Raw genomic sequence first — 26,122 nt, 5'->3', positions numbered from 1 at the left:
ACTGTGTGGCATCCTTTTCTTATGATATGGTATTGTATCATATAGTTTCATATCATATCGTATTATGTAAACCTGTTGTTTTGTTTTAAATGGTATAGTTTGGTACAGTATGGTATGGTATGGTATCATATCATATTGTATCGTGTCATATCAGCCTTTTGTTTTGTTTGGTATGGTATGATATGGTGTGGTGTTGGACGATAGCGTATCGAATCATATTGTAAAATTTCAACCTGTTTTCTTTCTTGCGGTATCGTATGGTGTCTTATGGTAATGTGTGGTATAGTAAAGTATAGTAAGGTACGATAGGGTATGGTATGGTATGGTATGGTGTGGTTTTGTATCGTATCGTATGGCATCATATCGTATTTTATCATTTTTTACGTATTGTTTCTAATAGTATGATGTGAAACAATAAGATATGATGTAATTTTTTGTCTCAGTGGGTAAACCAAACCCAATGAAGAAACTGGAGCACACGAATCACTTGAGGACGTTTAATAAGGTGCAGAGGGCTAACGTTTCGACGCGCACTGCGTCTTCATCAGTCAAATCAATTCTTGACTCTGATGAAGACGCAGTGCGCGTCTAAATGTTAGTCCTCTGCACCTTATTAAACGTCCTCAAGTGATTCGTGTGCTCCAGTTTCTTCATAGGGTTTACCTGGTTTACCCACTGAAACACCTCTAATTGTTGCTGGTCCTTTGTGAGCACCGATCTCCACGAGTGGAGGGGCTGAAGCGCAAGAGACTCTCTCACCGTAATTTTTTGTCTCTTGTAGTATTGTATGGTGTCTTATGGTATTGAATGGTATGTATCAAGGTATGGTACGGTATGGTTTTGTGTGGTTTTCTTCATATCGTATCATAACGTATCATATCACATTGTATCATATAGGCTCTATGCACAAATCGCTTCTGCATTTGGCATTAGCGGCTCACAAACTTCCAGTCAGGAGATTTAACGCAGAAGAAAACGGTGTATGATGGCAAACTTGTTGCGGTTTACTCGCTGTTTGCATGAGTTACTCAAGCTGACTGTCAATGATGAGTAAATTTAGCTGAAGACGTACATTGTAGCACACAGCAATGATTTCCAGAAGTGCTATTAACCCATTTTTGAAACATCATTTTAGCACATTTGGATGCCATTATGATAAAGAGAAAACATAAACAACAATCAAAACAAACAAACACACACGTAAAATAAACGTAAAAGGAGGGTTTAGATTCCGTTTTGGCTTAGCACATATCGTTGGGAGGAAGTTGTAAAGCGGCCTTATCTTCCACCAGAAATACGTCACACCCTGCCATGATGTGATGTGATGTTTTGTTTCTTGTGGTATTGTATATTGTCTTAAGGTATGGTATGGTATGGTATAGTGTGGTTTTGAATCATTTCCTGTCGTATTGTATCATATAGTTTTGTACTTTTTCATGTTGTATCAATATGATATGATGTTTTGTTTCTCTCAGTATTGTATGTTGTCTTGTGGTATGGAATGCTGCTATATTGTATTTTGAAATGTAACATATTGTATGCCATCCTTTTATTTTGTTTTCTGTTGTTTTGTGTCCTATGGTAATGTATAGGGTCTTATGGGATCTTTGGTATGGTTATGTATTACATTGTATGGTATTTTATCACATCACATCATATCCTATTATTAATATTGTATCTCTTCGTGTCGTATTAACCTGTTGTTTTGTTTCTTCTTGTGTTGGTATGGTATCATGCTGTATTTTCTTTTGAAATGTATTACATTGTATGGTATCCTTTTGTTTTGTTGTGTATCTTATAATATTGCATCTTATCGCATTGAATCTCTCGTCCTAAGTCAATCTACCTTTTGTATTGGACTGTACTCTTTGTTGTTTGGTGATATTTTACACCTCATTTTATATAATGACTTTTAAATATTTAAAAAGTTTGTTGTTGCGTTTTTGATTTATTCATTTAGTTTAAAATTGTGTCCAATTGTGGACCTTGTTTGGAACCATTGAACATTTTTGGCATTTCCCTTCAATCTCTCTGTAAAAAAATGAAAACTTTTAATGGGAAAATAAGTTGTGTAACTATTGACATGTTTTTTTTCAGTGTATAACCTACATTCCAGACAAAGTAGTTTTGGCATTTAAAACCACTGAATGTGCTCTCGTCTATAGATGCATGCAGAGCTGCAGTGGAGCAGCCTAGAATGGAGACAGAGCAGGGGAAACAGGTGTTGGTTGCTAAATGTGCTTTCAGTGAGCAGAGGAATGACAGCTATGTACTGGCCTCTGTGGTTACTGGCACATTACCCAGAGCAGAGCTGACTGAAACAACGCACTGCTGCTGGTGCAGCTACTCTGGCCTTTATGAATGGAGTGCCTCTCCCTCTGATGGAGGAACTTTGGTTCGGTAAATGTACTTGGCAACAAATGAGCGCAACGAGAAACTATGAAGTGTTTGTATATTGGGTGAAATAATGTTCTCCCCTGATCTAAACTTAGTGCTATTCTCGTTTGTAGCAGTGAAGATTCATAAATTTAAAATGAATTATGATTCCACATTCACTTCTCCTAGTGAACTGTATTCATTTAGAGAGGTAAATTAATTCAGTAAAAATGTGAAAATCTGGTGAGAAAAGACATCCTTGTGTATCTATCTCTCTCTCTGTGTGTGGGCAGGCAGAAGAATGCAGCTGGCCTGTGTTCTGGGTGGATGTTCATACTGTACATTGTAAACAGGCGTAAATGTTGATCCTTTCCTTTGGTGTAAATGTGTACTGAATCTTGATAGAGCAGCCTGCCCTCAGTTGTTGGAGCTCCAACAGGCCTCATGCTTGGCACACTCTGGATCATGGACCTGTGCAAATATTCCCTCCCTCATGCCATATGGGACACATATAAACACCAGTTCGGGTGAAACAGTTACAAAAGTCTTTTTTTCCTCCGGGTTTAATTAAACATCCTGAAGTGATAAAAGCGAAGCATACCCAATGAAATATTCAGTGCATTCCTTTTTTTAGTGAGCCACGCCACAGTGGGATGTGCTGATGGTTCTGAGTCCATGTTGGCAAGCAGTCTGATCCTTATCAATATTGTACTCTTATTATTGCATTTTCAGAGCCTCAAAATGTACCATCAGTATAGGGCAATACTAAACAGTTTGTCTGCGTTATCTGGACGTAGCCTCTGTGAAGCATCCCATTGGTTTCTAAACTGCATGTATAGGGTCGTGCATTAGGTATTTGATTGCTACCATGTAGTTTTTCTTGGTCCAGAAAATGTAATTTATGAACACTTGCAGGTTTGCACGAGTTTTACAATAAACTATTACTCACTATTTTACTGGCAAAACATTATCAGTGTAACACTTCAAAAACTATGAATTCAGTTGCAAAACTTCAACATAGCATGACTCAAGCCTGATTAATGCTTCTGTGTGAAATTTACACTGCTGCCTACACTGAAGACCCGCATGGCCCTGGACGCTGCACAGAGGCTTCCATGCATACATGCACCTCCTCCAAAATGTAACGTGTTAAAATGATGCAGCCCCAGACTTTGACACGAGCAGCAGCTGCAGACTTGAAAACTCACCTCTGAAATAAAGTGGAAGAAAACAGCCAGATTAGTTTCTCTTCAGCTATTGTCAGAAGTTCTGACACTTCTTGGTTTTGACAGGCAAGTAAGGAAGAATTGACATTGTCAAGAGCAGTGCTGTTCCAAAAGTTGAATGGTTTTCAACCGAGAGCACTTTTCAATGCAGAGACTGAAAACAGCTGATGCTGAGGGCCTATTTTTCTCTGCCCATGGGTGCTAAGCGCTCAGAGCACTGGACTACATTGGTGTTGGATTGAAAAGAATTGCTACCACTACTAAAAAAAAGCTGGCTATAGACACAGGCCCTAATTCTTCAATGGAAGAAGTTTGGCACAACCAGGACTAAATACAAGAGCAGGTCAATCGGCCAAACTGAGCAATTGAGGGGAGAAAGGCCTTAGTAAGAGAGGTGTCCAAAAACCTGATGATCACTCTGACTGATCCCTAGAGATCCTGTGTGGAGATGGGACAAAGTTCCAGAAGACAACCATCACCGAAGCCCTCCACTGATCTGGCTTGTATGGCAGAGTGGCTAGGTGTAAGCCTCTCTTCAGTGAAGACACATGAAAGCCTGCTTGGAGTTTGTTAAAAAGCACCTAAAGGACTCTCAGACTGAAAGAAACAAGATTCTCTGGTATGATGAAACAAAGATTGAACTGATTGACCTCAAATCTAAACGCTATGTCTGGAGGAAACCAGGCACCGCTCATCACCCACCCAAACCATCCCAACACTGGAGACCGGAAACTTCTGCCACCTGGTGAAAAATGTACTAGATATACACTGAAGTTCACTGTTAAGTTTTTGTGTATAATCATTTTTAGTTTACTCAGATCTTTGCAGTTTTCCTTCATCACTTTCCTTCTAAAGCTGAGACCTTGAAGTACTCACTTGAGGGACTATAGCTTAATCCTACATCAGCTAATCACATCAATTTATTATTTGATAAAAAAAATAAATTGGGAAGCTCACAGAGGTTTTACATTAGTCTTATTTAAACCTTTGTAATTTTAGTTTATTAGACTATTTGAAATTATTGCTAACAGCTTGGATTAAAGAAAATGTGGATAATTATTCATCTTCTATTTAGCATAACCCTCTCTACTTTATAGAAGCTGTGAGTGAAATATGTCACTCTTCACTATGGGTGTTCCTATGTTTTTGTTAAAAGTAGTCAGGTGTCATTGCAAACAAAGATGACCTGGCGTATCGAGTATAATCAGCAGTACATGTGCTCTGTGACACTCCCAGCACGCTTCATTAGGCGGCTCAGTTGATACAAACAGAGCACTGAAAGCTGAGCCATTCACTAATACCCCCAATACCTCTTATTCTCACACGAGGAGGGCAAATTAACTCCGATTATCCCATTGAAATGAAAGAATTGAGATGGCTCAGGGAGGTGATAAAAAGACGTTTTAGAGGGAAAAGGAAGAAAAGGTTATTTAAGGGATGTGAGGAGAGATTATGGCTGCCTCTTTTATTTGCCTTTTATCTTTATTGCCTCTCTATTCCTTTTCTCTTCTCTCCTCTGTCCTAATCTCTGTATTTATGTAAGTTTGTCTTCAGACAGCTGGTGTTGTGTTGCTGATTGTGAGACTAATCATCCGCTCAATTACTCTGGAATGTGTAGCTAGGCCATGTTATGACTGATCAGCTTTCACTCTCTCTCTTTCACTCTTTCCTTTTATCTCTTTTTCTTTAACTCTCTAAAGTCAGCAGCTCACTTTTAACCTTTTTCCTCCTGTTTTTGTCAGCTCTGAGTACCATCAATTTCAGTACACTTCAGTTAAAATCAGATCAATGCAATTCAAAAACTGGTCACATACACTTAATTTTCCTTGGGACTTTGTCCAAAATCATTAAAATTCTATCAACATTCATAACATGATTAGTAACTCTGTAAAAACTCAAATCACACCAAGTCTAAAGTCAAAAACAATCACACTACACTAATTTGAGGAGGCATGCTCCTGAAAGGTCCAGAAAAACACATTTTTCTTGATATCATGCACAAAATATAAGGCGTGGATCGCTTTTAATGACTTTTGTATAATAATTGAATTTACTTGCTGCATTGACAGACAGTTTTATTCATTAAAAGCCTTATTTTTGCTTGTGATATCTTGAAATAATGTAATTCTCTGGACTTGTCATGTAAATGTGGCTGTTGTGTTTCTGTATATGGGAAAGTTATATTTTTCATAGAGTCAGACAAGTATGTGTGATGCTACTCAAGCTTTTGTAGTGTATCTGTCTTTTCCTCTGTTGAATGAACAACCTGCCATTAACTAGTGCAAGGTTATGTAGTTAAGAAATAGAGAAACATATTTTATGTGTTTTTTTCTGGCACAGAAAGATAAAAAGTCTCCTACTCTAGCTATAGTGAGAGAGCCTTCTGGTTTTTGTGCCCCCAAATTTTGGAACCCACTCCTTCAAAAAACAAAATGGAGAGATGTCTCAATATTTTGAAAGGGAAATTAATGTTCAAATCTGGCTTTTAATTTGGAAGAATTCCATTGCCTTAATAAAAACATTATCCCTCACTTTTTTGTCTTTTTAAACATTTAAACAGATTATTACCTATTTTCTTCTTATGTGTATTGATTAACTTTTAGAAAAACTGACACATTGATTTCCTATTTCAACTGGCCTTATTGGATTAAGCATCCTATAAAGGGGCTTGTAACAGCACAGCGTAAATAAACTAAAGATTGGCAGTTTTTATATTGCATTAACTTTCCTCAGATCAGGAAACAATTTCATCTCTGTATGACTTTGAAACAAACATAGACAAATGATGTGTAAATAAGGCTGGTATATTTGACGTTGCTATTTCCAAGCCGTAACCAGAATTACTTGAATTAAATGAACTGTCTGTTAATCTGAATATTAAACACAGATTGTCAAAACCTGTGTGCAGTGTGGGATTGGACAGACAGATTTGAAGCATGAAAACAAGACAATAGATCTGACTAACCTTCCAATGGAAACTCCATTGACTTTTGTTACAGTTTTCTTGATGCTACTGGTTCAGAGTTAACACAGTTAGTACATAAATTGCAAGTGACTGTTATGTTTTAAATGATTCAGTCCCAGTTTGAGCTGACAGATGCAGAGATCATACAGTCCATCAGCAGTCTCATGTTTTTTGGACCTTTACAGAACAAGAGAAAGCCAAATCAGCCTCTCTAACAGAGGCATGGACGTTAGGCAAAAAGAAAAAAGCAATCAATGGAAGCAGAAACTGTAAATGTGTTCTTGTATCATTTGAAGAGAGAAAATACAGAATAATTTGTTTGAAGTTATAAAAATGATCACACATATTTTATACTATATCTGTCTGAGCCTTTATTTGAGATCCTTTCTCAGAGACTGGCCCACACTCCAAACTAACTAAGTAGCCCTGCCATAGAGAAACCATATAAACATGAAATGAAACAATTTCATTAATTATTACTGAGAAAATCTTCAGTATCAGCACAATGCAAAAGCTATTTAAACTTTCATAAGAGGTTAATACCACACTTGCAATATTTCCTAAAAATGATCATCCCCCATTATTTTAATAATTGAAACATTAATTCACTGTTATAAAGCTTCCAGCCCTGGGTGCTTGTAAATAGTGTTCTTCCTGTAGTGGAAGTGCCTGTGGTGATTCACCAAGGATGCCAGTGGGATGCCTGTTAGCATATCAGTGCACTACATGCTGATGCAGAAGCTACATGCTAATGCTAATTAGGAGGTCTGGAGGAAAGGAGAGGACAGGAGGAAAGAGGATACAACCTGCATTTCCTGAAATCCCTGAGATTCCCTGAGATCTCCATATGTTTGTAAAATATTTCCAATTATTTTCTTATTTTCTCAGAAGAAAAGAGGATTTTATACCAAAATGTTCTTCACGATATAGCATTGAGATGCCTCTTTGCTGATATGTCTTTCTACATAAATTTTAGCCATTACCATTCATTTAAGTATATTATTTAACTGATAAAAATAATCCATCCAGGGCTACTGTAGCCTCCTAATCAGCAACAATATCAAGGACTAACCTACAACTTTTCCAGCACAGAAGCATGAATACATCATATGAGATTCCCAGGTGACACATAAAATAGATCTCATAGATTTTTTTCTACCTCAAAGATTTTCTTGATATTATGGGGATGTTGTCATCAGCAGAAGGTAAGATCATTGAAATATTCAGCTCATGTTGAGGCCAGCCCACAGAAGAGTCTGGGCCCCTAAAAAACTCAGAGAATGGGTGATTAATTGGTGATGCCAGTGGATGTGTGCTGGATCAGTAGCATTGGTGCTAGTGTTTGACCTGGTTAACAGTTACATCATTCAGGAACTGATGAAGGTGTGAAGCCATTGTTGGGTTCTAGTGTTGTTATAATTTATTTGTATGGCCTCCTTTATGCTTTTCACCACATTTTCCTTCAATTTTTGCCACTTTTTTTGCCACTTGGGGCCCATTTTTGCCTCTTTAAACCCAGTTTTGCAGGATTTTTGCCCTATTTTGCCACTCTTAAAACATTTTTCAAAATTTAACCAATTTCTTCCACATGTTCCAATTAAAACCCATTTTTGCTACTTATTTGCCACTTTTTGAAAATTTTTGCAACTTTTGCCAATTATTGCTACTTTGTTTTGCTATCTTTAAACCACTTTTGCCACTTTTTGCCTCTATTTTACCACTTTAACTGTTTTTTTTTTTTTTTTTTTAGCTTTTTGCCATTCTGCTACTTATCGCCAATTTTTTGTCCATTTGTCCCCATTCTTACATATTTTTTCACTTCTTTTAGTTATCTTTTTATCATTTTTGCCACTTTAGGCCCTGACTTTCCACTTCTAAACATTTTTTTTGCTGCTTTTAGCCTTTTTTTGCCACGTATCCCATTTTGGCCACTTTTTAGGCTATTCTTTGCCCATTTCTTTGCCCATTCTTTTGCCCTTTTGCCACTGATAACCCACACAATAATTCAATTTCTCTTGATTAAAATTTTCTCAATTTCTTCTTCTTTATTTTCTGTCATCCTGATTTTTGTGCACATCATGGTTTGACTCTGAAGTCTGACATAATTTCTGAATAATTCAAAATTGTTAACAATATAAAGACAAATGTTGAGAAAAGGGGTGAACAAGTTGATAAAGGCTATGATGTACAACAGCAATAAAACTCAGTTTTTGTTGCTTTGATAAGAGTGGCTGATATTCAGCTAAAAACTGGACTATGATTTTGCTGACCTCTATGGGCCCCACTTTGGCTGAACTCCAGTTCTCCCCTTTAACTAGCTTATGGGCGGCCTTGCTCATGTAAACAATTGCCACCCATTTATTCAAGTGACATAAAAGAAAATGTACTTTTTGCCACTTGAACTTTTGTAGACCCCCCAGGATCTTCCTTTAGGTGAAAATAGACCTACTATTAGTGATACATTAAAGGCATTTATGACCAACCATTATCAAATTAGACATTCCTGCCAGAGAAAGCTCTTAATTATCTGCAGGAAAACCTTGCTATAAGGTGCAATGCAACTCAATCTGGTGAGGAGGAAAGATTTGTTGATAATGAACAAATGTTGTTAGCTCAAATGTTGTAAAGATTTTAATGAGCCTTTTCCACCAAGGCTTTCTAATTGGGTCCATTATGATTTGTTAGTACACTGGACAGAAAAAGCTGCTGCTGAGGTTCAGATCTGAAGTCTTGGTGGAGATAGAGATCAGGGGACTCAGAAGAGGAGGCTGGAATGTCAGTGGGCTGCTGCTGCTGCTGATCACACCACCTGGTCCAACCACTCACCACACACACATAAACACACACATAGCACTTGCATAAGCTCGGCCAGCTGTTGATTATGTCAGGATGGGTAGAAATAATTCTGCTCCTGGCACAAGATTGAGCCTGAAATCAAAATTCAAAGCAGCGACTATTTTCAGAACTCAAATTATACACATATTTTCTTGAATTCTTCAAGGTGCTGGGTATTTTTACACTGATCACCAGACCACACACTGCAAATAATCATTTAGATTTTGTTATCACATCATGTCCCACAGAATTCCACCTGAAATCTGTCTTTGTGTCTGTGAGTCTCTGAGTGGCGTGTTACGCTCTGACAAACTTCCTGTCCAGACAGGAAATACATTCTTTGGTGTGTGTTTTGTTGTCTGTGTGCTTTTATGTGTGTGTTTGCGTGAAAATGAACAACAGGCATTACATGGTATCTTACAATAATGGTCTGTGGAATGCAACCCACTTCCCCTGGTGCAACAACTCAACTTCTGTTGGTCTGTGATGAACAGGTTGTTTTTCCCTGAACAATATAGTTGATGTGTGCAGCAAAGAATCTTCCAGACCCTTGGTCAAGGTCAGCGCTGTGTTTATGAGGATATGGTGTTGAGCTATTAAACATCTGCTGGAGCTTTACTTTCTGTTACAAAAATGAAACTGCTTAATAAACTGCTGTTTCTTTGGAAATGTAAAAAATCTGGATAAATCATCCAACCACATGAAAGTTGTCAGAATTGGTGCCAAATTACATGAATTCAGTATAACATGATGTTGTGTCGTAAGGTGCCATATCAAATCATATGGCTGGGTATAATACTGCTCTTCAGCATATCATTTTTAACCACACAGTACCACATTATGGTGTTTTGTATTATATTGTATTGCAGTGTATTGTATTAAAATACATCCTAACTAAGGATGTCAGCATTAATGCATTACTCCCAATGCTTTTAAGGTCTATTAGTAGTGCATGAATATTTTCAAGCACATTAATGGCATACTGTATCATCTCTTGATTAACTCACAGTGATGTAAAATGAGTTTAAGAAGTCCAGAAAACACTGATTTTCAGTAAGGCAAGGAACTCTGGATGGGGAGTGATGCAGGCTGCATGCATATACTGTATGAGCTGCTACCCTTGATCAGAAATGTCCAGAGGAAGTGTTGTATCTAAGTCCCACTCATGACAGCAGCAGCTTTCTTGGACATGGGTTCACAGTTTCCACACCTATACCACATAAGTTGGGATCTCTCCTGCTAATCAGTCTCCATTAAAAGTTTTCCCTTTCCACTATGTCTTCATCTGAAGTTGTTCCTCTGTGTACTCATAAAAATATCCCCTCGTATCCACAGTAAATGAAATGTCATTGTCACTTGAGTCAAAATCACTCACTGCAGTGCTGTTTTAGCATATTCACATAATTTCTTGTTTCCTCTGGTGAAGCTTGCAGATGAAAACAGCTGTTCGGACAAAGCAGAAGAATGTGTAGCCAGGAGTCAATGCTTGCATTACAAGAGAAACTGTACCTGTCTGCTACACTATTTAGCCTAGCTTCTCCAAGCCATCATATTTAAAGGGGCAACACACTGAAATCATAGGAGGCTAATGCTACTACTATCACCAAGTACCTTAACCAACCTAACTTCGAAATGACAGAAAATATATTTAAGTTCACCTCATTATCTTTGATTTACCTTGAAATCCTTATTTTCTTTCAAAATAAGAGCAGGTCTGTATCAAAACAGGAAGTCAGTTACCCATAGTCTAAGGCAGTACAAAAATCTAAATTGAAACAAAACTGTTTTAAATGCAAAAATAAAGATATTTCAAAAAGCAAAAGAGGAGATTATTCATGATAAACTATGGCAATAATGAGATTGGTTGTGAAAAGAATTTTAGAATTGTTTGACAGCCCTTACCGTAGCATATCATATCACATCGCGTTTGATCGTATAACACTTGTTTGTTTATAGTTATTCATTCCATCAGGTTTGCTTTCAAAACATTTGAGCCAGGAAACAATGAAACATTTGTTATTGGTTGCAAATACTTGATGACTTTGTGTTACGCAAACGCGATAAGTGAGGTAAAATATAAACAAGAGAAAAGCAGGCTAATCAGAGTAATACAGAACTTTCCCATCAATTAGCTCATTATTCAGTGCCAATGTTTACGTGTTTAGAAGCACACTGCATGTAATGGCATGAAATGGGAAAGTAATTTGTCAATATTTGTAAACGTGGCACAAGTATTTAATTCTTATGTTGTCTTCAGGTCAAACAATTCCACCCCAATCCTAGTGATTTACATGATTTTGTTGTGCATTTATCAACTTATTTGTACTTTTCTCATGTTCTTTACACATAGAATTGGAAGGGGTGGTGGTTAACAATGGATATTATCACTGCCATATCACTACATTCACATAAAAGCTTGACTATTCACTTTAATAAATGCATTTAGAGCTTAGTTTTGCACCTTTCTGCTACTTTTTAGGCTATATGAGTATCTTTTGCCTAAGAAAATCACATTGAAAATAAATTTCACACAGTTATTTTTGCAATAAGGACAAAAATAAATTCAAAAAAACCTTCTGATATAAACTTAGCACTAAAAGTACGAAAATTTGTGTTTCGGAAATTTTTTCTTTGTTGTAACAATCAATCTTATACCATTGGAAATCCCATTTTTTCCCTTTTAAATGGTGCCACATTTGTAAGCGACATGCATTTGTGGGATGAGCGGCAGAGCTGAGTATGTGGGTTGCACCCATGAAAAATTCGGCTGTGCGATGCAGCAACCCTCCACCAAAAGATGTTACTCTATCTTTGCAGCTATCAGCATAGCATTGTCTGTGTTTTCTCCACACTTTTACCCAACTGCCATAGGCATGATCTGGACTCATCGCTGAAATTAACATTTCTCCACATGTTCAGGTTTCAGTGCAGTGACACCAGTACAAACGGGGCTGACAGTGAAGAGCATTCATGGTAGGTCTCCTGGCCGCCCTGTGAGACCAGAGACTGGCTGCGTGCAGTCCTCTGAAGATTGTTGGTCCTGTAAACAACTGCAAATCTGTAGAGGACAGCTTACGGTTCTTAAGGTCTGATAGGGTGAGAAAACAGTTTTCTTGGGGTGTCGTCTTCTTGGGACGCCCACTTTACAGCCCATCTCTGACATCCCATGTTATATGGAACTTAGTTGCCCTATCACACTACCTACCAATACCACTGTAGCGGGGCCCATACTAACAGATGCTGACAATCAGGTGCTTCTTGGGGTATAAGATGCTCAAAACAAGAGTCAACAGCAACAGCAGAATAAGCTGTTTGGCAATGGCAGAGAAGATTTGGCAAAGTTTTCCTGGGCACAACTCACAGAATTGGCCCTGCTCATCTCACAAATCCTTACAAACGTGGCACCATTTAAAAGGGGAACAAACAGACTTTCCAACCATATAGGATTTATTGCCAAGAAGTATTATTACAACTGAGTGTGCTAAGTTAAGTAAATTAAACTCCTATAACAGATGTTTTGCACCCAAAAATGGATGATATCCAGTGTTTCAAAGCCTTTGTGGTGGAGTGAGAAATCCTGATATTAAATGATGAATATTCATCAGAATAATTTCTGATGAATGATAGCTTGTTTTACATGCCAAATAGATTTTAGGTTCAGAATTCAAAGGTTGCTTTATTTGAGGAGTTTATATTGGTGGGTTAAGTTTAAAAGATTTAGTTGAAATTTATGTGTTGCATCATATTCACATCAGTAAATTCATACCCAAAAATAAAGACATGCAGGAATCCCAAATAAATTTCAACCATTTATTTCTTAAACATACATTATCACTATTTACACTACACAATCTTTGGAGGCAACATAGCATTTTTAGCAGAAATCATCCAGCAAACAGCTTAGCCTGGCAAATCTGTACACACAAAAATAAAACACTCATTAACAAAAAACATATTGTACAAAACAGGAGGAAAACAAAGTTCTTGAAACAGAACCACTTGGTCTCACATTGCCGAAAAAAAAAAGAAATTGTTTCTATGTGCAGAGGCCTCCCATTCTTAAAGCTAGTAGTCCATTCAGTCCAGTAATGGTCTGATTTCCTTTCTCCTTCATTGGTCTTGACCTGCAGCCAAATCATTAGACCGTCATTTCAGTCCATAGCCTGAGTTCATCTTCATGATAGTTTGTTTTGGCAGTGCAGGACTCATAGCATGAGCTACATGTAGCTCTCTATCTACATTGTACATTACAGTGCTGGTGTTGCAGCCAAACATTTATGAATTAGTTCTTTCTTTTTGTCCTTGCATCCTTTAGAACCAAACTGACGTCCTTGCTTTGGTTTGATCAAGAGCTATGAGGGAAAAAAAAGGTAAGAAGGTAAGAAAACAAATCAAGTTTGTCAAAGTCACACTAGTGAGTAGTGTTTGATATTATTAAGACATTTGTTGATGTACCTACTTGAGTCATAAACCTCCAAGGATCCCTGGAGGGCTGAAGGCTGCCAGCTGACAGAAGTCGGGCTGCTGCTGCTGCCGTCTATCTCCGTCTTCACTCCATCACTGTGAGGGGAACTCCCTGTGCTGGCGGCTGGTTGGTTCTGGTTCCTAACGCCAGGCAGCAGCAGAGGATTAAACCTGGGATCCAACGCCGGGCTGTGAGTCGGGTATGAATGGAGCATGGGGTGGTGGTGTGGATGCCGGGTGTGAATGTGAGGATGAGGGTGGGGATGGTAGACATTGTGGACGTTGGGGTATCCGCTTGAGCTCTGGGGGCTTAGGCTGTAGGTCCAGCTGTCAGGGAGTGTCGACGAAGACGGGAGGGTGGTCTGTGTCAGAACGTGGTCAGCCCACAGAGCTCCATCAGGGTTGTTGAAGGAAACAGGGTTAGGGGAAAAGTCTGGGTGGACTGAGACCGAGACAGATGGGAGGCAAGGGCTGGCCTGGGATGGATAAGTGCTGTTCCACGCTGGGCTGCTTTGACCCTCAGAGAGAGACCCACCATCTGAAAGAATATAACACAAAAACTTAAAGCTCCTGTTGAGTTTGGGTTTGTCTAGCAGAAATAGTCATGCAGATGTGTTCCGCTGTCTTCTATGGGAGAAAAATATCACTGAGTGTAATTATTTGCTGTGAAAAATGATTGAAAAGGCTGCTTCTTCTGTTCTTTGTATTTTATCTGACACCTACCCCATGACGGTAGTTATACACATCGAAAATAAATTTAAAAACAATCTGCCTTTAATCTAACAGTGCTGTTTGCTTTAGTCAGTGAGGCATAAGGAAACACTAGTACTAATAATTTCAGCCAATTTGATGTCCAGTGAAAACTCCTCAGAGGAGCTTTAATGAAACAATGATGGTACTTTTAATTTGACTAGTGGCAAATACAAACAAGTATGATATTTTACATAAAGTTCAGGCCAATACTTCTTTTTAATCAAAGTTTCAAAGACCCAGCAGGAAATAACATCTTTAAACAGGCAGAAACTTTAAGCAGAACCAGACACAATGGTCGACAGCCATCTGCCTTATCCAAGTGTGCTACATTAGATAATAAGATAATGATAAAAACTAAGTCACTAAAGCCATTTAAACAGAATAGTTTACTTTTTGAATTCTATTTTGGATCCTCCTCTTACCTTTCCATAAGCCAGTGGAGGTTGAGGCTGCCGCCTGTGTCACCCGGATCGGTTTGGTCTCACTGTTGAAGGTGCTTGACTGACTGAGAGCCCGAGAGAAGTGCTCATCCACCACGTCCCCGATGTTGCCTTGGAAGTAGGTGAACAGAACACACCGAGAGCTCAAGTACTCCGCCTCTGCTGGCTGAGAACCATCCTTCACCTCTGATGAGGTTCTACGGCTTGACTGGTTGGCTCCTGGTGGTGCAAGAGCCTGCCGGCTGAGGCCCTGATCCCTGGAAAGCATCCCTCTTCCTCCTCCTTGCTGCTGCTCAATACACTCTTGCATCTTGCTGTAAACACTCAACCGTCTCTGGAGGAAGAAAGAGAGGGAGATTTACTACTTGATCCAAACAAGAATTAAAAGTATTTGAATGTAATAACAAAATCTTTTCACTGTTTGAACATGGTTTACAGCATTAAAGTGTCAAAATTCTGTTAATATATGAAATGATAATGAAGGTAGAAAAAGATTGCAAATTCCACTCATACTAGAGTGATAATTTATTTTGGGAGCAGCTTGGGAGTTGTGTGAAAATGAGTTTCTTTTTTCCCATCCTGCATTCCCGCTGCCCAGTGTGCCTCATCCACATTCCTGAGTGACTGACCGGCTGTCATTACATCACCATTTGACCGCAGGATTAATAGTTCCGTGTCATTACGCATGACCTGAGGTGAATACCAAACTTCAGACAGGAATTTAATCATTCAAAACTCAATTTGAAGTTAAGAGGTACGCGTAAAAGGCGTAAAGAAAGTTTGAGGCGGTGTCCTAAACAGAAAACAACTGTTTTTTGATACAGGCAGATGAATATTCTCCTCGAGTAACTTTTCTTAGAGATTTTTTATCATCTTGTGTACTTTATTCCCGTAGTTACTGATTTACGCGTAAAATTTCTGCTGCTGGTTCCATACTTAACACTTTTAACATGTATCAGTACAGGATAAGTTTGGTATTTACGCACAAGTTGGAATATAAGACTGACCCTCTGCTCCAAACAGATTTGTTGTATCATGGGTGGCTCACCTGTTGTTGCTGGTGATGGTGGTTGTAGTACGTCGCTTTGTACGCCGCTGCAGGAAAGTAGTGCGCTCCATAGCTTTGGTGGTACATCACATCCAGGCAGCTCATAGCGACGGCGCGGAGCTGTTAGTGCCAAGAGAAAGTCTGACGAGAGAAAAAAAAAAAAAAAACGCACAACACAGCCGAGGGCAACTCTCCGCTCCTGAGACTTCAGACTGGCTGTATCCTCCGAGCCATCGTTGCCTCCATATATGTCCGAACGCATACAATGGCCATGTCGTCCAGTTTGCATACGCACAATGCGCCTCCCGCTGTGCGCCCCACCAGCACCAGCCGGGGCCACAAAATGGATCAAAACGTTAAGAGACAAACACACTGTATCCTAAAAAACTCTTCTGTGACAAGTTTTCACAACGCTTCTGATTGGATGACTTTTCTTTCCCTCCTTCTCCCTCTTTTCGTTTTGGAGGAGAGTTATATTTAGAGAGGGCTGGGGCCACTTATGCACGCCCACCAGGGAAGGGCCTCGTGGAGCTGGGAAGTTCAGCAAGGCACTTCAGAGTCGTGTGTCTAAGGGTTCTATTCCAACCAAGGGAATACATTGATCACACAGTAATGGACAGTTTCTATATGATGTTACAGTGCAGTAACCACTAAGACCCCAGCTTTTTCACAATTAACTCATCTGATGTCTAGGACCTAATCACTGGAACAACTTACTAAGTCATAGCAGAAACATGAGCAGCTTCAGTTCCTTTAAAAAACAAACCAAACTTAATATGTTATTCACCCCCTTTGGTGCTTTAACCATTAATTTATTTCATAAAGCAGTCATGGTCAAAATAAATTGGCTTTTTGACATAAACAAACAACAAAATAACTCTTTAATGTCAAAGTGAAAACAGATTTCTATAAAGTAATGTCAAACAAATATGTCTCATGTAAAATAAGTGGCTGAATGAATATTCACCCCCTTCAAGTCCTAATTTAGTCCATGCACCTTTAGCTGCAATCACATCACTGTGTGGATAGGTCTCAATCAGGGTTGCACATCTGGACACTGTAATTTGACTCCATTCTATTAGATTGAAGTCTAGGCTTTGACTCGGCCACCCCAGAATATTCACCTTCTTGTCTTTAAACCATTTCTATAGCTTTACTGCTAAACATTGTCTTTCTGTAAATAGATCTTCTCTTAAGCCATAGCTCTCTTGCAGACAGAATAAGATTGTCTTCCAATAAAATAAAATTCAGATGTGAGAAGTGGTGGAGCAAGGGACAACATCTAAGACTGCATTATCTGCTGTAAACAGGTTTTGGTTATAGTGTGTTACAAAAATCAGTTGGCACGATTGGATTTTAGGCCAACTGATCTCCATTAAAATGCCTTCAGTGTAAACCTGGTTCATATGACTTCAGACATGTACACAACCTTTTTAAAGATCATCCTCTAAAGTTTTAGAGCAGGTTATTTGTCCAGAAAAAATGTCGATACAGATGACTCATTAAAAGTAACTGAAAGAATGCAAAAGGATCTATCTATCTATCTATCTATCTATCTATCTATCTATCTATCTATCTATCTTGCCAAAAGTATTCACTCACCCATCCAAATAATTGAAATCAGGCATTCCAATCACTTCCATGGCCACAGGTGTATAAAATCAAGCACCTTGGCATGCAGACTGTTTCTACAAACATTTGTGAAAGAATGGGTCACTCTCAGGAGCTCAGTGAATTCCAGTGTGGTACTGTGATAGGATGCCACCTGTGCAACAAGTCCAGTCGTGAAATTTCCTCACTCCAAAATATTCCACAGTCAACTGTCAGTGGTATTATAACAAAATGGAAGCGATTGGGAACGACAGCAACTCAGCCACCAAGTGGTAGGCCATATAAAATGACAATGGGTCAGCAGATGCTGAGGTGCATAGTGCACAGAGACCGCCAACTTTCTGCAGAGTCAGTCACTACAGACCTCCAAAATTCATGTGGCCTTCAGATTAGCTCAAGAACAGTGTGTAGAGAGCTTCATGGAATGAGTTTCCATGGCCAAGCAGCTGCATCCAAGCCATACATCACCAAGGGCAATGCAAAGCGTCAGATGCAGTGGTGTAAAGCACGCCGCCACTGGACTCTAGAGCAGTGGAGACGCGTTCTCTGGAGTGACAAATTGCACTTCTCCATCTGGCAATCTGATGGACAAGTCTGGGTTTGGCAGGTGCCTGGAGAAAAGTACTTGTCTGACTGCATTGTGCCAAGTGTAAAGTTTTGTGGAGGGGGATTATGGTGTGGGGTTGTTTTTCAGGAGCTGGGCTTGGCCCCTTAGTTCCAGTGAAAGGAACTCTGAATGCTTCAGCCTACCAAGAGATTTTGGACAATTCCATGCACCCAACTTTGTGGGAACAGTTTGGGGATGGCCCCTTCCTGTTCCAACATGACTGTGCACCAGTGCACAAAGCAAGGTCCACAAAGACATGGATGAGAGAGTTTGGTGTGGATGACCTTGACTGGCCTGTACAGAGTCCTGACCTCAACCTGACAGAACACCTTTGGGATGAATTAGAGCGGAGACTGAGAGCCAGGCCTTCTTGTCCAACATCAGTGTGTGACCTCACAAATGCGCTTCTAGAAGAATGGTCAAAAATCCCAATAAATACACTCCTAAACCTTGTGGAAAGCCTTCCCAGAAGAGTTGAAGCTGTTAAAGCAGCAAAGGGTGGACCGACATCATATTAAACCCTATGGATTAAAAATGGGATGTCACTCAAGTTCATATATGAGTCAAGGCAGGTGAGCCAATACTTTTGGCAATATAGTGTATCTGTCTGTCTGTCTAACTATCTATCAAGACTGGGCAATCAGAACAAAACCACTTCATTTCACTTTATTACATGTTAAATCTTTAATTTAGTCTTTTTTTTTTTTTTTTTTTTTGTAAATGCTGATTACATTCACCATTAAATGTTTTTCATAGCTCCTTATAATCAGGTCAGGTCAGATCTTTGATTGTCCCAGAAGAGACATTATTGACATCAGTATTTGCAGCTGGATTTTGAAATTGCTTTCCCCTAGATTGACCTGATGAGTTGCAATCTCTTCCTCATGACATGTTCTCTTTTTGGTTGTTTTTTTTTTACCTTCAACCACACCAACACTGTCCCCAAACTGAACTATAGCAGAAAAACAGCTGGCAAAGGACAAAGTACTTGGAACAGGCAGGCAATTACCAAGGAGGATGGACTAATCTGATGAGGTAATTTTTGATAGAATAAACATGAATGCTCATATGGTCTGGAGAATGATTGAGGGGGAACTTGCATCGATCCTCTGTTTGTGTATGTATGAAAGAGAAAGAAAAATCCTGCAATGATCTTCATCTCCAGTCAGTCATTTAGGCTACAGTTTTTCTCAGTCGCTTTGGTACATTTCTTGGATCATCCTCGACATTTGCAAAACAGTAAGTGCATTTCTCAAAACAATTTTTACAAATAGCAAAACACCATGGATTACCTGCAAAAGCCAGTCCCCTGCTCAAAAGCCTTAGTTCATCTCTCAAAAGTAAATATCTGTGTCAATGAACATGTCAGTGCCATCAGAATGACAAGTCTCTGTGTCATTGTGTATGAATACGACAGTCAAATTGCTTAGTCATGTTGTCAACATAACAGTGTACTCTGGAGGGATGTTCTGATGTAAACTATGGCTAAAGTTTTGATGACAGTTATTTTAAATTGTAAGTTACACCTTAGTGTATGTGGGAGATTGATTTCAAGAGACTGGGAAAGATTCATATTTATGCTTTTACTGTTTGTACTGTAATTTGTTGACAGACAATGTCATTGCGATAAAGAAAGGAAAAGACAGCACTGCATAGCAAAAAGAAAAAAAAAAGTAAAAATGTGAACACAGGACAATCTTCTTAGGGAAAACTGTGCATGCAGTGCTGCAGGAATTACAGTGCAGTCTTCCTACACCTCCTGACGTTCCTTTATGTTGGGCCACAAATTCTCATCCACATCACAACGATTAGTTTCTCTTGTGATGCAGCATGGAAAGAATCTTTTAGAGTGTCTTATCCAGCCTCTGCAGGTATCTGCTGTGATGTCATCACATGCTGCATCCATGGCAGCCAGAGGGGTCATCTGTTTATGTGGCTGGCGGTCATATACTTTCAATCTCCATGCTGAGAAAATTCCTCAATCATCAAATTCTCCTCAGTCAAATTCTTTGATCATTGGTTGATCAAATGCTTCACACATTTCCCTTCGTTAGAGAAAGTCAAGATTCACCTGGGAGCAATTCACAAATTCAGGACAGTTTTAGGAAAAAAGTCTAATGGAAATGTATAGAAATATGCTTGACATATAAAGACAACATGTTCAACCATTTTACATGTAAAGCCTTATGAAATGAACTAATGCCTAAATGTTGTGGGGGGTGAGACTATTCAGCAGAGACCCATTATAATACATTTTGATCAACATGACGTAAGCAACTGATAATGTAGGAAGAGCAGAGAATTGTACATAATCATTTGCATGGATGTACCAAGCATTGCAACTTGTTCAAAGAAATGAGAAACTGCTTTTTTGATGTGCACAAGTGACACAATGATTTGAAGACTGAACAAGTAGTTTTGAGAATTTCAATCCTGATCTGAGAAATGTACCAAGGCAACTGAGAAAAACTGTAATGCTCAGCTGTCCAGAGTGGTGTAATTTTGTTTCCGCCTATGTAGAATTTTGAAGGTTCTTTAATTTTCAGACGCAGAAAATGTCATTTGCTCCATCTCCTTGCAGTCTCATGTTACTGCCTAAGTCTTACCTCAAAGATTTCCTAAAAGTGACTTGATTCTTTGTTCAGTGTTTCCAGAGTCAGGAAACATTTAAAAAGTGCTCTGTACAAACAAAGTGAGAATACTCCCCCATAAATGCCTTCCAAAACAGGCTTTTACACTGAAAACTGAAAAGTACAGGTGGGATGTGTAATCGTATTGCTTTTATCTTCCTTGTGACATTTTTAGATCAACCAGTTTACCCTTCACTGCAGTCATCGAGAAGCCAATTTTACCAATGCAGCACTACAAATATTAAAACAAGGTTGCTCTCCGTTTTTATATTTATCCTGTCTATTTTGTCCCAGAGATGCACACCGCTTGCACAAAAAGCATTCTAACCATGCACTTTGAAATGAAAATATAAAGCAGCTGTCATGCAGCCTCCACACACCCAGTCTGTAATTACCACCAGGTAAACTTTCACAAGCTGCAGCCAACATGAAATACAGCTGCAAGGCTTTTGCTGCTCCAGAAGATTCCAACTCTTCTTTCTTCCTTGCCTTAACTGATTACCAGTTAGGGGAGAGCAGGGTTGGTTGTCACACAGATTGGTTATCACACTCATTATATCTTGCCACCAGAGGGTGCTGTCTCCCAAAATTTGGTATGGAAATTTTCAGAGTTTGGACTGAGGCTCATAGGCTGTGTCTCACTTTGACTTATATATGGCCTGGATCTCTGGCATGAGCCTTTTCCTTGAGTCTTAGTCCCGCCCACCAGAGACTCATGGAGAGACTGGAGGAATCAACGAGGAGGACTGAAACCAAAAGACCGATGTTTAACGGTCCATGGGATGTCCTTCTCTCTCCAGCGTCACATGAAGCGATGTCAGTTTATGATGACGGTGCCAGCTGATCGTCAATCAGCTGATCATCAACCAGCTGTCAGGAGGCATAAACAGCTGTGTCTGCATAATTTATACTGTATTTATTCTAAATAAAAATTACAGTGTTTGGTCTCAGTGTGGAATCAGAAAACACCTGCATGACGAGAAACCTGCAGTATATCAAGAACCATGCAGACTCTTTCTACCAGCAAATGCTATATTATAAAATTATCTATTATCCTAATTATTCAGTGTGAAGGCTAATGATCAAACCTGACGCTCACTAACAATCGGACTGATAGAAACCTTTTTGACCCCGCGATGATTTAAAATGTGTTTCTTCCTGACAGACAGACTGCTGCTGTCTGTCTTTAATTCTCTTCATAATCTAATAAACAGAAATAACTACTAAATAGACTACTATACCACCCAGCAAATATTACTTGTAAAGACGTTAAAAAATGTCTCCACTATGTCTACAAAGTATAGATTTAATTGAAAAGTGAAAGATGAAATGCAGTAATTTTAAGGTCCTTGAAAAGACGTCTCTATAAAGACGTCGCTGTAATATGGTCATATTTTTTTCATATCTCAGCTGAGAGGAGGATCAGGAGAGGAGGGCGGACTTTCATCCAAGCAGGGAGGGCCAACTGAACCTGGGGCCAGTGCTAACTCCCCCCATGACATCATGAGGGAAAAATCTGAGCATGGCTTGTTTCAGTACACATTTCTGAAAGGCGGAGAATGGTGGGGAGGGAATGGATTTTTCTGATTCTTTTGGGGGGGTTGTGGACAAGCCAGGGGCACATATTTTTGCTAGAAAAGCCTGGAAAAAGTGCATTTTGCTTAGTATGTCACCTTTAAAGTATCAAATTTAGTTCTACCTTCTTTCCAAGATTTTTCCCATTAAAACAACATTGTGACAAACAACAATCCAGGTGATGGAGTTGGTTGTCACAGTGTGTCAGAGTGTCTTTGATAGTTGATTATCTCTTGGAAAATGAGGGGGATACACATTTCAAGCCAAGACCTTAAGCTTCAATTTAATGTAGGAATGACTATTGATGGATGTTTTGATGATGAGCGACTCACACTAGAATAAAAGTGTGGCAACCAACCCCATTCTCCAATACTTTTAGGACTGATTCTAAATACCTTAAATGGCCTTGACCAATCTTGTATTTCTGATAGTGTAACTCTTCATACACCTGACCAGGGTTTGGGATCCTCTGCCTTAAAACCTTCTGTTTGACCCTAAATTTAGAGAGGTGAATAAAGGCCTTCACTGTTGGGGCCCAAAATCTGTGCTACTCCTTGCCTGAGGATCTCTGGCAAATTTACAGCCTTGTGGTGTAAGTAAAAACTTTTTTGGTCAAAATATAAAATGGTCATAAACCAGCTTAAACAACCTTTCTCAGAACAGTTTGTTATGGTGAGCCTCCACTTAAATGCGAATGAGCCCCTTCCCAGTCCAACCCTGTCTTTCATGGTGTGTGTGCTGACACATGAACAGCTGTGTGCTACTGTGGCAGTGGGTGGCTTTCTATTGGTGGAGATACAAAGTGAGGGTCAGATATTATTATCATGACATGATGGCATGATGGAGACATTTCTCCAAAAAGGACAAAACCTTTAATTCTGAATCTCAAGTAAATAGAAAAAGAGAGTCATCTCCATATTACATCATATAATTTAGATGACAAGTTATTACTATCAGGTCACAGTGCTGAATGTTAGTTAATTCACTGTAACTTGTGACTAATTTTAGTTAAAATTGAGACAGCAGGGGGCTGCGGAGGAGGGCTGTAATTAGACTGATGCCACCAGGCCTTGGCCTATTTGTATATCGGTCTATGTGTAAGAATTTTTTTTAATTAAATAGATCTGTTTTTTCAAAAGTAGCATTTTTCTCCCTGAGTATTCCTCTCCCCCCACACTGGATCTGGTGAGAGATAAATAAAGAAGAAAGACAACAGGAGGACTTAATATCTGTTACCTGGATGAGGACACATGCAAAATCTGAGGAGACATAGGAGAAAATCGTCATCATTTTCAGTCATGTTTCACTGACACAGGAGGGCAGCATTTACAAAGACTAAGCAAAGATTCAGAAAAAGAGGACATATGTGGAGTTTTCTTTTTTCAGAGAGCTCAGCTATGCCCATTGAGGTTCAAGCTCTTAATGAAATTAGATTTTAAAGCTTGATCATTTGCTTTATCTCAAAAAGAGATGTGCTCCTTTTGAGTTATTTTGATAGTGAAACTTTGATATCCAACACTGTAAGTGCTCATTAAGTTTGGAATTCAGGGTATTTAGAGGACACAGTCAACATGTGGTCACTTAAGTGATTAATTCTGAGCTCTACCATGAATTTAAAGTAGAAAAACTTGAAAAACACTGACTGGGTCATTTAATAACAGCCCCATAAATCATTCACTCCTGCTGCAGCCTTCATGTCTTTACCTCCCAGATCAATCATTGTGACAGCAGCAGCAGACAAAGAGACAGATGACAGAACCAAGCAGAGATCTCCATCTAGTGTTCTCACAGCAGCCATGCTCACAGAGGAAACTTTCTTTAGAAGTGGGGCAGTGGAGCACTCAGACTGATGCCTGGGAGCAATGCAGGAAGAATCAAAAGCACAGATTTTTAACAGTGTCACATACACACACTCATGCAATTATGCACGTTTGATAGTGCCTATTACAACAGACAGATACACACACACATCCTCTGACACAGACGCCGGACCTCGGGGCTTTTTCACCAAACATCTGGAGCAGCCTGTGCCTCCTCTCCTCCGCTTCTTAATGAGGCTCTGTGATGATTATTAGTGAATGTTTTAGAAGGAGGAGGAGTGAAGGGACAAAATTAGAGTTGGAGAACTATTTGCTTTACTTGCTGTACAACCCTTGCAGAAAGAATCAGGGGGAGTTAAGAGCTGAGGGAAATTTCACATGCCTGAAAGATTTCCACTCCTTGAGATCACTTCTGTGGGACGTTTCTCTCTGGGAGAATGGAAACCCCCAAAAAACAGGTCACAACCGCTGTACCCTGGATATGTGTCTCAGACGTAAAACAAAGTTTAACCCTCCAAGTTTGACGACATGGACACTGACAACCATTAAGTGTGATTTCATTAAACACCCCAGCAAAAATGTGCATCTTGCACAATTAAAATCCTTTTTTTCAACCCTGCACATCGCTCCTGATGTGGCAGGTGTGAGATAATGCTGAGTGCTGTTGATGATATCTCACATTAAGCAGTCTGCAGCATCATGAGTTTTGTTGTGCGGCTGCTATAGTTTTTCCCCCGTGAGAGAATCTATAGATGCACACCTGGCTGAGCTGAATCCATGGACAGTGATGATGACAGTGATGATAATAGGGATGAAGATGATGCACAACGCTTCTTCAGACACTGAGGACTGCACAGACATGGTTTCCACATTGACCACTACACTTAGATGTTAGTGAGATGCATGAAATTGGCCAATTTTCAGGCTTTAATGCCAATATGACAAGTTAAAAGTTGAAGATGTTAATGTGTTAAAGTGTAGGAGTGATAATAATATAAATCATCATCTTAAACTTGAGAGGCATAAGAGAAGAGGAAATATATGAATAAAAATCCAATATCTGCCCATTGAATTAATCAAAATATTGGTCAAATCTCATTATTTTGTACATATTCACATGCATTCAGTATGTTAATTTCACTATTCTGTTTTAACATGGGTGAGAGGATGGGGGAGGAGTGCAAACATTAAAGTCTAATTAAAGAACCATTAGTGCATCTTCAAGTACGTGGAGTGATGCAATATGATTTTTTTTCATTTCATATTCAGAAAAAATGCCTCTACTCTACAGACAACAAGCTTTTGCTCTAATTTCTAATCTAACTGGAGCAAGAATCCTGATGTATTCAGTGTAGACACAAACCTAAATGGTGTGTTCATTAGCATTGTAGCACAAATACGTTTTCTAATGAGAAAAAGACACTCATTTGTAAGCTAATGAAAATAGAATTTCCTAGTTGAGGAAAAAACATTTCAAGGTCTATTTTGTCAAACAAAGACGCCACGCTTTTGCCTTTTCATTATCTCAGTGATCGTGTGAATTCAGCTTTAATTGTTGCAGCCATTATGGTACGTATCACAAATGTAAATGGGAGTTTTAATTGTAAAGGCCTGACAAAGAAAAGTCCTCATGTTTGTACTCATGGTTCTGTCTGTGCCTTAGCAAAGTGACCGGTCGATATTGGGTTCCCTTTACTGACCTTTCTTAAAAAGCAGATAATTGTGCAGCCCCTCTACAGTTTAAGTCATATTCTGCATGTGTAAAGATAAAG

At 39.2% G+C, this 26,122-nt stretch overlaps 1 protein-coding gene across 1 annotated transcript; it reads right to left on the bottom strand.

The window, feature by feature from the left end:
* Window positions 1-13,220: 13,220 nt before the first annotated feature.
* vgll3 (vestigial-like family member 3) lies at window positions 13,221-16,515 on the bottom strand. The gene is made up of 4 exons (XM_041807407.1): window positions 16,108-16,515; window positions 15,042-15,393; window positions 13,862-14,404; window positions 13,221-13,754 (listed from the first exon to the last, which is right to left on the bottom strand). Exons 1-4 carry the CDS (start codon window positions 16,210-16,212, stop codon window positions 13,714-13,716), a joined length of 1,041 nt encoding a protein of 346 aa, XP_041663341.1. The 5' UTR covers window positions 16,213-16,515; the 3' UTR covers window positions 13,221-13,713.
* Window positions 16,516-26,122: the final 9,607 nt, after the last annotated feature.

Source organism: Cheilinus undulatus, linkage group 15 (assembly GCF_018320785.1).
Source record: "Cheilinus undulatus linkage group 15, ASM1832078v1, whole genome shotgun sequence".
In the NCBI taxonomy this organism is placed as follows: Eukaryota; Metazoa; Chordata; class Actinopteri; order Labriformes; family Labridae; genus Cheilinus; species Cheilinus undulatus.
Note: the sequence above shows the minus strand (reverse complement) of the source record. Positions and strands in the feature narration are given on the sequence as shown.

What these genes read in the sequence shown, in the direction of transcription:
- vgll3 (XM_041807407.1), bottom strand. Translation starts at nt 16,212, where the DNA reads ATGAGCTGCCTGGATGTGATGTACCACCAAAGCTATGGAGCGCACTAC. An exon ending in ACCATCACCAGCAACAACAG is followed by an intron (nt 15,394 to 16,107) that starts GTGAGCCACCCA and finishes TTCTTCCTCCAG; the next exon opens with AGACGGTTGAGTGTTTACAG. An exon ending in CTCCACTGGCTTATGGAAAG is followed by an intron (nt 14,405 to 15,041) that starts GTAAGAGGAGGA and finishes ATATTCTTTCAG; the next exon opens with ATGGTGGGTCTCTCTCTGAG.